The sequence below is a fragment of the Thalassophryne amazonica genome, chromosome 1 (assembly GCF_902500255.1).
Source record: "Thalassophryne amazonica chromosome 1, fThaAma1.1, whole genome shotgun sequence".
Lineage (NCBI taxonomy): Eukaryota > Metazoa > Chordata > Actinopteri > Batrachoidiformes > Batrachoididae > Thalassophryne > Thalassophryne amazonica.
This window is the reverse complement of record NC_047103.1, coordinates 16,041,329-16,054,110: the sequence shown is the minus strand read 5'-3', so window position 1 is coordinate 16,054,110 and position 12,782 is coordinate 16,041,329. Positions and strand designations below refer to the sequence as shown.

At 41.2% G+C, this 12,782-nt stretch overlaps 1 protein-coding gene across 1 annotated transcript in view; it reads right to left on the bottom strand.

The window, feature by feature from the left end:
* tfr1b (transferrin receptor 1b) overlaps positions 1 to 12,782 on the bottom strand; it is an 84,028-nt gene that overhangs the window by 4,182 nt on the left and 67,064 nt on the right. The window contains 7 exon segments of the mRNA XM_034166104.1: positions 3,186 to 3,335; positions 3,551 to 3,778; positions 5,639 to 5,723; positions 5,920 to 5,987; positions 6,075 to 6,142; positions 6,233 to 6,296; positions 6,380 to 6,465. Of these exon segments, the coding sequence (XP_034021995.1) occupies positions 3,186 to 3,335; positions 3,551 to 3,778; positions 5,639 to 5,723; positions 5,920 to 5,987; positions 6,075 to 6,142; positions 6,233 to 6,296; positions 6,380 to 6,465 (749 nt within the window).

The following is a 12,782-nucleotide window of genomic DNA, read 5'->3' as shown; positions in this document are numbered from 1 at the left end:
GGCCAACTGACTGGTCCTCCAATGAATCTATCAGAACCAAAACTTTGTGCAAGCTGAAAAAAAAAGTGTGCAAGCTGAAGTTTGTGACATAATTTTTGAGCATCCACTCACTGCTAATCACAGGGAATATCCACCAGATATCAAAAAATCATGAGGTGTGGTGAGGTGACCTCTTAAAATAGTTCAAGGTTAACCATCTTTGAACTTGTCCAAGGTCTGCATCCCAAGAATGTTCCCTGTGAATTTGAAAACTCAGCAATAGGACTGGACTTATGCTGGGCACAGACAGATGGACGCAAAGCCTTTGCAATAGCCGATGGCCAGATTTGATGAATAATATTTTCTAGTCATCATTTAAACCCTTGGTAACACATCTGGGAGAAATTAAATCATGGATGGCTCTGGATGGTTACTGACACACTGGATTCTCAATGGTCTTCCACAGAATGATCTGCTCAAAGTATGAAATCAAAGTTCTCAAAATAGACCCCCCACCCCCCCCACAAAACTCACTAATCCAAGACCACTGTATCATCCCTATCAAGTCAATGGCTCCATTTGAGGCCATTTCAAAACTATAACCAGAACTGCAGCATGGTCTCGCCTGCCACCTAGCTTACTCAGTCCCTATTATAAAAGTTTCATAAAAAATTCTAATTAAAGAGCTGATAATACAGGAAAAAAAAAGGTGCGAGTTACACTCCGACACGACTTAAGACGGAATTAAAATGCAGGGATACAGCTGCCGGTGGAGTTACCTCTGAAGAAAAGAAAAAGAAAAGGGGAAGACGTGGTGGAGTTCGCCAGCGGCTAAGAAGAGAGGTGATGCGTCGGATTACCCTTCCTATGATAATGTTTTCTAATTCCCAGTCCTTACGGAGTAAAATCGAAGTGCTTCGAGCCAATGTGCACTTCTTGGAGGAATATAAAAACTCTTGCCTCATCGCGTTCACAGAAACGTGGCTAAAGAACCAGGATGTAAACTCGGAGCTGGACTTAGCTGAGTTTGGACGGCCACTCAGACTCGATCGGGACTCCCAAGTGACTGGTAAGTCACTCGGGGGTGGAGTATGCCTGTACGTGAATCAAAATTGGTGCAAGACCGAAATTGTGAGGGAGACTGTGTGTATGGAGGACATCGAACTCCTGTCAGTGTCTCTGCGCCCGTTCCACCTCCCGAGGGAATTCCCTCAGCTGTTTGTGACTTGTTTACATTCATCCAAAGGCGAATGCTGACGTAGCTGCGCGGATGACTACACGCACTGTGCACAAACTCCAGGGCATCTCCCCAGATGCGCCTAATTTAATCATGGGAGATTTTAATAATTGTAACCCTGCTAAATTACTTCCAGGGTTTGAACAATATGTAACTTGCCCCACACGATGCACAAAATGTCTCGATCTGTGTTCTGGGTCAATCAAAGGCGCATATAGATCCTTCCGAAGCGCGCCACTAGGGTCGTCTGACCATAATGTCATTCACCTTGTGCCCTATTACCAACCTCTCTTTAAGAGAGTCAAAGCAGAGAGACGTACAGCGCCTGTGTGGAACGCAAATTCCATTCAGTGCCTCCAGGAGTGCCTTGATTGCACAGATTGGGATATTTTTGGAAGCCTTAAGGACAAGTTGGAACATGCCCTGCTGTTAAACAATTTCTCAGATACTCACTCAACTGAAAGCCACCAAAAGCCGCCTGGATTTTACAAATGGTTATCAACAAGGAGGTGTTTTTCCTGTGGCAGGCATGCCGCGCGCAAGCCGACGCGCCAATCCGTCCGCACGTCTTTCATTAAAAAAAATTTCCTTTAACAGTGGAATGACCGGATAAACTGCTGATTCCGACCTCTTCTGAAACTTCTCTGTTCTCTCACGACATCCTGGGTCAACAGAGGCTTAAATTTGGAGGTTTTCAGCTTGAAACAGGATGACGACGTCGCCTCGGAGTGCTGCACGACGTCCCAATCCGTGGGAAGTCCTTACAGCAATAGAAACAATCCAAAATCTCTCATCAGCTGTTAAAATTTACACCGAAAACCAGCTGAATTTCTCGAATGATGTCCACTCGGATGTGCCTCACAGCTTTTGAAAAAATTTTGATCAAGCACAGTGCCAGTCTCGCAGCAACTTCTCAGACAATGAAAATCCACGAGGGGGCTGGACCACTCCTTCCACAAGGCGTGCTCACAGGTGAATGACGTCACTGACAGGCGTGAAAAAACTCACGCATGCGCACGAGGGTTCAAGCTTGGCTGATGTAATCACACGTGATTCAAATCCATATAGTTTTTAAAAAAAATAAAACTGTCGGTTTGTTTTCTAAAAGACCTCGTAGATGGTGTCTTCATGAAAATGTTCTACAGTTGCTTTGTGGAGTTTGTGTTAACCTTTTCCTTCCTGTGTTGGCTCAACTTATTGAACCTTAAGAATCGCAACCGTCTTTGTAATATTATCAAGGAATGTGGTAAAATTATGGGAACTCAGTGCACGGACATCATGGACCTTTTTAAAAAAAGGATTGTGTCAAAAGCCAAAAAAAATATGGCAGATTCAGCACACCCTCTGCACTCACAAAAAAGTTTCTGCCCTCGGGCAGATGCCTGGTAATGCCCAGATGCAGAACCAACAGACTAAAAAACTCTTTTATTCCCACAGCCATTGCTCTCCTAAATAACACCTAAGGACTCACTGTTGTACTTAAGTCTACACTGACTTGCACCTTATTTTTCTTGGTTTTTGTTTTGTATATTTATTCTGCTGTGTTTTTATGAACTTGTATGATGTGGTTTTATGAATGCAATTTTTACTGCTGACTGCACCTGAATTGCCCCCATGGGGACTAAATAAACGATAAAATCAAAATCAAATCAATTACAGTGCAGACACGCACAGCTGCCAGTGGAACGGGTTCACTTGTATTTACTGATGTAACTTCTGACAAAAGCAGCAGTATAAATTCTGCCGTGTTTCTGATGACATGATGAGCTCACGTTCAGCCACAATGCTGCACAAGTAACCGACTGCCCCTAAATTACGCAGATAAACACGGAGCACAAAACGTACTGTAAGAACAGCCACAGAGAGATGCCAAGGGATTTACGCCAGAACAATCAAAACTGTAATTTTGCTACATGCGTCACTGCGCAGTGAGTTGTTGGACCCCAGAGTACCTGTCCAGAGAGCTTACCATCACGATCCTGTCATTGAAGATCCGACAGGCTTTGTCATCAGTGAAGTCGGTGCTGTCGATGGTGTTTTTGATGATGTCAGCAGCCCTTTGGAAGGAGCCTCGTGCACGACTGATCCAGTCTGGAGACACGTCCTTTAATTCACCAGACTAAAGAACACAGAACCGAACAAACGTTAACACACAAAACATCCCGTCTCACATCGCCACTTATAAAATACAACTCCATAAAATAACCAGAGATTTGAGTTACGAACATAACCACCACTGCATGACAAAATCACGCGTTTCTGCTTTACAACCAACATGGAGAAGTAGTCAGTGAAATCCACACAGGATGGGATTAAGGCTTAAGGGACACAGACCTGGGACAGCTGGTTGATGCGACTGTAGACTTTGCTGACAGCCCTGAGGATGACGCTGTTGTACTGACTCACATCCAGGGGGACCCGGTGGTCGTGGGACAGTCGCAGAGCCATCTGACCTGCAAACCTCGCCGCCAACACAGTCATGTTAGTGGTGCGGTGGTTGGTTTTGTAGTCAAGGTGATCCTTGTTGTCCAGGTTGGTACCAAAGTAAGGGTATGTCTCAGTCTGTAGACACATAAAAATAATAATAATAATAATAATAATAATAATAAACCTATATTATAAAAGCAAAGTGGTCTCTGTGTAGATGTGTGTATGACTTTGATCACACACAAACCGGGGAGAGCCGATATTTGCTGTTTGGTGTGCTTATGTATTTTGGGTCAAGGATGAACACTGCGACAATGGAAAGTTGACAGGACAAATATTTTTGGAGAAATTAGCAATTTTAACTAACCAATAAGCTATGGATGTTGTGTTGCAATGCGCCATGGGAGTTCGGGGTGTTGAGGTTTTAAATGTTATTATTGTGGCTTATGTTACTTTAACAGTTCTGTTGGTGTTATTGATTTGTGTTTTGTAGCTCAATTGGTTTAGTCAGTTTAGATAAGTCTCAAGTTGCTATTACCATGAGCGATGTGTTTCATGTTGGAACCATGAGTGAAATGTTTAGTGGTTTTAATGTCTTCAGCCACTGTCTGTCATATTAAAACCAACTGCTTACAGTAGCTGTGCGTTTATGTTACTTCAATCAGGGACAAACGGAGCACAGCCGACATTTGGTGTTTGTCATGCTTATGTATTTTGGGTCAAATTTGAATGCCACCAAAATGGAACACTGATTGGACTAATAGTTTTGGAGAAGCTACAAATATTAGCTAACATTGCTTGTTACATTTTTGACTCACACGCCTTTCCAGCAGGGGGCAGTAAATCATCTTTATATTAAAAGTGTGAGTGTAAGTGCATATAATTTTAAATATGTTAAAAATACATGGACGACAAAGTGAAAACACGTCTTTCCATTGTGGTCCATTAAAAAAAAAAAAAAAAAAAAAAAAAAATCAAATGACAAAACAAAAGTAATAATAAAATTAAAAACTAATGATAATAGTGTGTATACGATAACAACAACCTCAATTTATAAATACATTAAAATTTACATAATTAACAGGAAATAAATGGACTGCATTCCTCTTCTAAAGATTCTTGAGGTCTAAGGGTCTAAAAACATTCTGGACTCACACGCCATTCCAACTCATCGCTTAAATTATTACGACCCTTGAAAAAAGTCAGCTACCTATGTTAAAAACACTACCCAATCTAGAGCCCGTGGATCCCCACAGGCAACACGCTAGTAATAGTATTAATTCACTTATACTGCCATCTGTATTTAAATCCAAACTTAATGTCATTACCTTAAAGTCTAACTGAAACAATAAAGTTGCCCTTTTTGTATCCCAGTGTATCTGCAGAGATGAGTTCTCTAGGAATAACTAAAAACTGGAGGCTACCACTATTCATATGTACATTGCTAAGCCTCGTTCATGTCAGTGTTAAATACGATATGGACAGAAGCCTCCGACTGCACTCTGTATTCATTGTACTTGTGCAAGTTCTCTGAGCGCTTACAGAGATGCACCGCTTAACATCCATGCCAAAGAAAAGGGCATATGGCAGTATGTGGGTGGCAAATTCACATTGTTTGAAACGCTTGGATAGATTTACACACATAAACAGAGCATAAGTGCCGAGCAACAGCCTCAATGTTTCATCTTGAGACTTTGCCCCCTGGTGCCCATAATCAGAATGTAACGGCCCCCCCAATGACAACTTGTCTAAGGTCTTGGTGAGGCGAGTTTGTGTACCACGTTTCAGCTTAATACAGGAAGATTGTCAAGATATCACGCACACACACAGATTCACGCAATTCCTAAATCTGCTACACCTTTGGTGATGTAGGTAAAACATGCAGCAATAATAATTTACATTTTAGCCATTTCTGCAAAAGAACAGTTCTTCTTTACCAGAGGTACTAATCGGTAAAACTAAACCCTGCAAGTGTGATGGTGCATCAGTACTCACATCTGTAGATATAAAGCGGAAAGAGATGGACGGAATTCCAGAGAAGGCAAGGAAAGGATAAGCAGGATCATCCAATGACATTGGCCTAGACAAAAAAAAGTAATTTAACGTGATATGAGAAGATTTAGTGCAAAATGAATGCGTCTATAAAGTCCAATTACACAACATAAAAGTTGACAAAAATGTCTTTACAATGATGATCGAACAACTAAAACTAAAATACAAACAGGAAACTTACTGAAACAACAGAAGTTGTGTGTTTTTTTTTTTTTTTTACATACATGCTGGGCTTCCATTCATTTCTTCCCACCATGTCGTACATGGTACCGGAACTCAGTGGACTCGCTACCTGTATCAGCCATGAGAAGTCAAAGTCAGTAAGAATCCTCACACACATTCAGGTGGAGAGGACAGTGAAGCAGTGGAGCGGTTTCACCTCTTTCATTGTTCTCTGAATCAGGCTGTAAAGCAGTGGACTTGCTGATGCTACAAATCTTCCCCGGCCTAGAGATAGAGAGAGAAAACATCGAAGATCACCGTCAGCTGTCACCGTGTGGACACAGAGGTGTTTGTGTGTGTGTACAGGATACGAACCCATCAGCACTCCATCCAGACTGATGTAGGAGAAAACTCTTTTATCAAGAGAAGTCATGTAACCCTGAAATAAACAAAAATAGTTTTATTCCAGAATATTTAAGCAACAACAGAAAACTATCTCTACGTGTTTTAGCTTGATCTGACCTCCAGCCACTCGGTGGCACCGACACTTCCGTACGCTCCAGCACTCCAGCTTGCAAACACCAGACTTCTCCTGGGCCTGAACTCACCTATAATTAATAAGTAACTTTTTCTGTAATTACACAGGATTACTCAAAATCCTAGAAAGACTGACAGAAAAATCTGGATATTAATGACAATCATTATTAGCTCCATTATCAGATGTGTAATAATATCACCAGGCAAAAAATGTCAAAGAAAAACCTGTCTACAAATACAAAAATTGTTGGATACGGTGATGTAATATCCAGTGACGCGTGCTCACTACATGAAGTGGTCCCAAGGCAGATTTTTTTCTTCAAGTGATTAATCCATTGCCCCGTTATCATATTTTCCAGACTATGACTCACTGTGTGTATATATATATATATATATATATATATATATATTTTTTTTTTTTTTTTTTTTTCAGCGATCCTCTGACTTGTGTCAAAAAATGGGGGTGTGACTACACACAAATCAAAAATCACATTTAGTACATTTTCAGTATGCAGCTGTCACACCATGACAGCTGGGTGAGGTGGACAAACTCATCTTCACTGATGCTGCTAAAAGTTTTACTAAGGGCTGGCAATTTGTCGTGTTCTTAAGGTGAAGGTTTCTAAAGGTTTGTTTACCTTGGCAGGCTCCAAGGTTGTTGTGATAAGCAGAAGCACAACATTAAGGACATTTGCCGATGTTCTTTCGACTAGTGTGTCACTGAGTAGTGTTTCCAGATTGTTGCAAATGTTTTTTTTACTTCTTGATTTCTTGAGAAATACACATTTCAAAAATAAATGTGAATTCCATGCTGGTGTGGCACTTTTTCCCCTTCCCACTTCCTGATGCCTTTTCACAAATACAACATACTCTGATGTGATTTAGGCCCGATAAAAAAAAAAAAAAAAAAAAAAAAAAAAAAGTTTATCGTCCTTAACATTGGAGAAAAGTGATGCAGGAGAGCAGATTTTTTTTATTATTATTATTATCGTTATTATATTTTTCTTAGAAACAGGTACATACAATGTAATTTCAAACCTAAAAAACAACTGCATATCAAGTGAGGAACTGAAAATATCATCTATTTTCAAAATAAATCTTGTTTCCATGTTGAATACAGTCAGTGTACTGCACGCTAGTAGTCACAAGTTCTGGGCCCGGCTCAGTAAACTTCAGCCATCTTCAGCCAAAGCATACTCACCACCTAGCGGACGAGCCGGTTCTTGAACCAGCTGTACCACAGTTAATGAAATTCAGCAAAATAAAATATATATAAAATTGATGTTGGCCAATTTCGACATGAGCGCGCGATGATTTTTTTGTTGTTGTTTGTTTTTTAATAAATGGGGCCTTATAGTCTGGGAAATTGGTATGTGCAAGTTTGGACAGGGGAGCAATCTCTGTGTTGGTGAAAATACGGTCATGATTTTTGGGTGTTTTTGGCTTTGTAACCTTCACAGTGAATAATGAAAGCTGGTCATTTATTTTCCACACTGGTATTCTGCACACTATACTGTGGGTGGGACTCATCTATTACTATAAGCAAAAGGTTGTTGTCATGTTGTCCCACAACAACCTGTACTCAAGGGTCTTGAAATGGAGCAACATCTCCACCTGGAGGACATTTGCCATAAATGCAGGTACAACAGAATTTCACCAAGACCTCTGACCTACACTATTTAAGTGCCTAGCTAGGCAATTAATCACCAGTCATGTTGGTCACCGACCTGCAACAGACCTGAACCTGATCACCACCAAAATTTAATTAACACTTCCTCGAACAAAGTACGAACTCTGCAGACAAATTCATAAAAATCCTGTTATAGACTTCGTATAAATGCTCATGTTTATTCGTGCTTTCATATAAAACTACTGAAAGAACAGTGCTGTCGTCAGGTAAACCTAAAGTACGTGTTTCCAACTGTGGAATGTCCTTCATGTGCTTACTGATAAGCACGTGAATGGAAGGTCCTTCTGATAGACATCCACAAAACCACAGAATGTTCTGTTCCAATACTGGCAAAGTTTCTGGGGAACACCTGGTCTTGTTAGGAGAGACGGCATCCATCCCATTTTGGATGGAGCAGCTCTCATCTCTAGAAATCTGGCCAATTTTATTAAACCCTCCAAATTGTGACTATCCAGGGTTGGGACCAGGAAGCAGAGTTGTAGTCTTACACACCTCTCTGCGGCTTCTCTCCACCTGCCATCCTCCCAATACCCCATCCCCGTAGAGACAGTGCCTGCTCCTAGACCACCAATAACCAGTAAAAATCTATTTAAGCATAAAAATTCAAAAAGAAAAAATAATATAGCACCTTCAACTACAACACAGACTAAAACAGTTAAATGTGGTCTATTAAACATTAGGTCTCTCTCTTCTAAGTCCCTGTTAGTAAATGATATAATAATTGATCAACATATTGATTTATTCTGCCTTACAGAAACCTGGTTACAGCAGGATGAATATGTTAGTTTAAATGAGTCAACACCCCTGAGTCACACTAATTGTCAGAATGCTCGTAGCACGGGCAGAGGGGGAGGGAGGATTAGCAGCAATCTTCCACTCCAGCTTATCCATCCATCCATCCATTTTCTTCCGCTTTATCCGGAGTCGGGTCGCGGGGGCAGGAGCTCAAGCAAAGCCACCCAGACCTCCCGATCCACACACATCTCCCCCAGCTCCTCCGGGGGAACCCCAAGGCGTTCCCAAGCCAGCCGAGAGATGTAATCCTTCCAGCGTGTCCTGGGTCTTCCCCGGGGCCTCCTCCCAATGGGACGTGCCCGGAACACCTCTCCAGCGAGGCGTCCAGGGGGCATGCGGAAAAAATGCCAGAGCCACCTCAACTGACTCCTTTTGATGTGGAGGAGCAGCGGCTCAACTCCGAGCTCCTCCCGAGTGACCGAGCTCCTCACCCTATCTCTAAGGGAGCGCAAAGGAGGCACTGTCCCCGATCGCCACGCGATGTTGCAGAGGCATGTCAGCCAAGACAGTCCCACAACATCCAGAGACTTAAAGTACTCAGGACAGATTTCATCCACCCCAGGAGCCTTGCCACCGGTGGCAAGGCACTCCAGCTTATTAATTAATCAAAGACCCAGACAGAACTTTAATTCATTTGAAAGTTTGACTCTTAGTCTTGTCCATCCAAACTGGAAGTCTCAAAAACCAGTTTTATTTGTTATCATCTATCGTCCACCTGGTCATTACTGTGAGTTTCTCTGTGAATTTTCAGACCATTTGTCTGACTTAGTGCTTAGCTCAGATAAGATAATTATAGTGGGTGATTTTAACATCCACATAGATGCTGAGAATGACAGCCTCAACACTGCATTTAATCTATTATTAGATTCAGTTGGCTTCGCTCAAAATGTAAATGAGCCCACCCACCATTTTAACCGCAATTTAGATCTTGTTCTGACATATGGCATAGAAATTGAAGACTTAACAGTATTCCCTGAAAACTCCCTGTTGTCTGATCATTTCTTAATAACTTTTACATTTACTTTAATGGACTACCCAGCAATGGGGAATAAGTTTCATTACAGTAGAAGTCTTTCTGAAAGCGCTGTAGCTAGGTTTAAGGATATGAGTCCTTTGTTATGTTCTTCAATGCCATATACCAACACAGTGCAGAGTAGCTACCTAAACTCTGTGAGTGAGATAGATTATCTCATCAATAGCTTTACATCCTCATTGAGCACAACTTTGGATGCTGTAGCTCCTCTGAAAAAGAGAGCCTTAAATCAGAAATGCTTGACTCCGTGGTATAACCCACAAACTCGCAGCTTAAAGCAGATAACCCGTAAGCTGGAGAGGAAATGGCATCTCACTAATTTAGCAGATCTTCATTTAGCCTGGAAAAAGAGTCTGTTGCTCTATAAAAAAAGCCCTCTGTAAAGATAGGACATCTTACTATTCATCACTAATTGAAGAAAATAACAACCCCAGGTTTCTTTTCAGCACTGTAGCCAGGCTGACAAAGAGTCAGAGCTCTATTGAGCAGAGTATTCCTTTAACTTTAACTAGTAATGACTTCATGACTTTCTTTGCAAATAAAATTTTAACTATTAGAGAAAAAATTACTCATAACCATCCCAAAGACATATCTTTATGTTCGGCCGCCTTCAGTAATGCTGGTATTTGGCTAGACTCTTTCTCTCCGATTGTTCTGTCTGAGATATTTTCATTAGTTACTTCCTCCAAACCATCAACATGTCTATTAGACCCCATTCCTACCAGGCTGCTTAAGGAAGCCCTACCATTAGTTAATGCTTCGATCTTAAATATGATCAATCTATCTTTATTAGTTGGCTATGTACCACAGGCTTTTAAGGTGGCAGTAATTAACCATTACTTAAAAAGCCATCACTTGACCCAGCTATCTTAGCTAATTATAGGCCAATCTCCAACCTTCCTTTTCTCTCAAAAATTCTTGAAAGGGTAGTTGTAAAATAGCTAACTGATCATCTGCAGAGGAATGGTCTATTTGAAGAGTTTCAGTCAGGTTTCAGAATTCATCATAGTACAGAAACAGCATTAGTGAAGGTTACAAATGATCTTATGGCCTCAGACAGTGGACTCATCTCTGTGCTTGTCCTGTTAGACCTCAGTGCAGCTTTTGATACTGTTGACCATAAAATTTGATTACAGAGATGAGAGCATGCCATAGGTATTAAAGGCACTGCGCTGCAGTGGTTTGAATCATATTTATCTAATAGATTACAATTTGTTCATGTAAATGGGGAGTCTTCTTCACAGACTAAGGTTAATTATGGAGTTCCACAAGGTTCTGTGCTAGGACCAATTTTATTCACTTTATACATGCTTCCCTTAGGCAGTGTTATTAGAAAGCATTGCTTAAATTTTCATTGTTACACAGATGATACCCAGGACACACACCAATTAGTTAAACTGCAGGAATGTCTTTCAGACATAAAGACATGGATGACCTCTAATTTCCTGCTTTTAAATTCAGATAAAACTGAAGTTATTGTACTTGGCCCCACAAATCTTAGAAACATGGTGTCTAACCAGATCCTTACTCTGGATGGCATTACCCTGACCTCCAGTAATACTGTGAGAAATCTTGGAGTCATTTTTGATCAGGATATGTCCTTCAATGTGCATATTAAGCAAATATGTAGGACTGCTTTTTTTGCATTTGCGCAATATCTCTAAAATTAGAAAAGGTCTTGTCTCAGAGTGATGCTGAAAAGCTAATTCATGCATTTATTTCCTCTAGGCTGGACTACTGTAATTCATTATTATCAGGTTGTCCTAAAAGTTCCCTGAAAAGCCTTCAGTTAATTCAAAATGCTGCAGCTAGAGTACTGACAGGGACTAGAAGGAGAGAGCATATTTCACACATATTGGCCTCTCTTCATTGGCTCCCTGTTAATTCTAGAATAGAATTTAAAATTCTTCTTACTTATAAGGTTCTGAATAATCAGGTCCCATCTTATCTTAGGGACCTCATAGTACCATATCACCCCAATAGAGCACTTCGCTCTCAGACTGCAGGCTTACTTGTAGTTCCTAGGGTTTTTAAGAGTAGAATGGGAGGCAGAGCCTTCAGCTTTCAGGCTCCTCTCCTGTGGAACCAGCTCCCAATTCGGATTAGGGAGACAGATATCCTTTTTGAAAAAGCTTATAGTTAGGGCTGGATCAGGTGACCCTGAACCATCCCTTAGTTATGCTGCTATATACTTAGACTGCTGGGGGTTTCCCATGACGCACCCAGTGTTTCTTTTTATTCACCTCTTTTTGCTCTGTATGCACCACTCTGCTTTTAATCATTGGTGACTGATCTCTGCTCTCTTCCACTGCATGTCTTTTTCCTGATTCTCTCCACTCAGCCCCAACCAGTCCCAGCAGAAGACTGCCCCTCCCTGAGCCTGGTTCTGCTGGAGGTTCCTTCCTGTTAAAAGGGAGTTTTTCCTTCCCACTGTCGCCAAGTGCTTGCTCATAGGGGGTCGTTTGACCGTTGGGGTTTTTCTGTAATTATTGTATGGCTTTTGCCTTACAATATAAAGCGCCTTGGGGCAACTGTTTGTTGTGATTTGGCGCTATATAAATAAAACTGATTTGATAAACTGATAAATCACCCAGCTTTTTGTCAAATGAGCTGTTAAGTGATGTTCCTGTTATCCTGCCTTTAACCGCCTTGTGAAACTGGCATGTTATGGTTTTCCCAGAGCTCAGTATCTGTAACCACACCCCCTGGGGCGAGTCATGCTCCCTCAGGGGTCGAAATACATTTTTTAACCTACTTGCACTGGTGCTAGTAACAAAAAATTACTTGCACCAAAAAAAAAAAAAAGTTACTTGTACAATCAAAAGTCAGTCTTATATCAACCTTTAAACTCTTCCTCTCTGGGCCCTCTG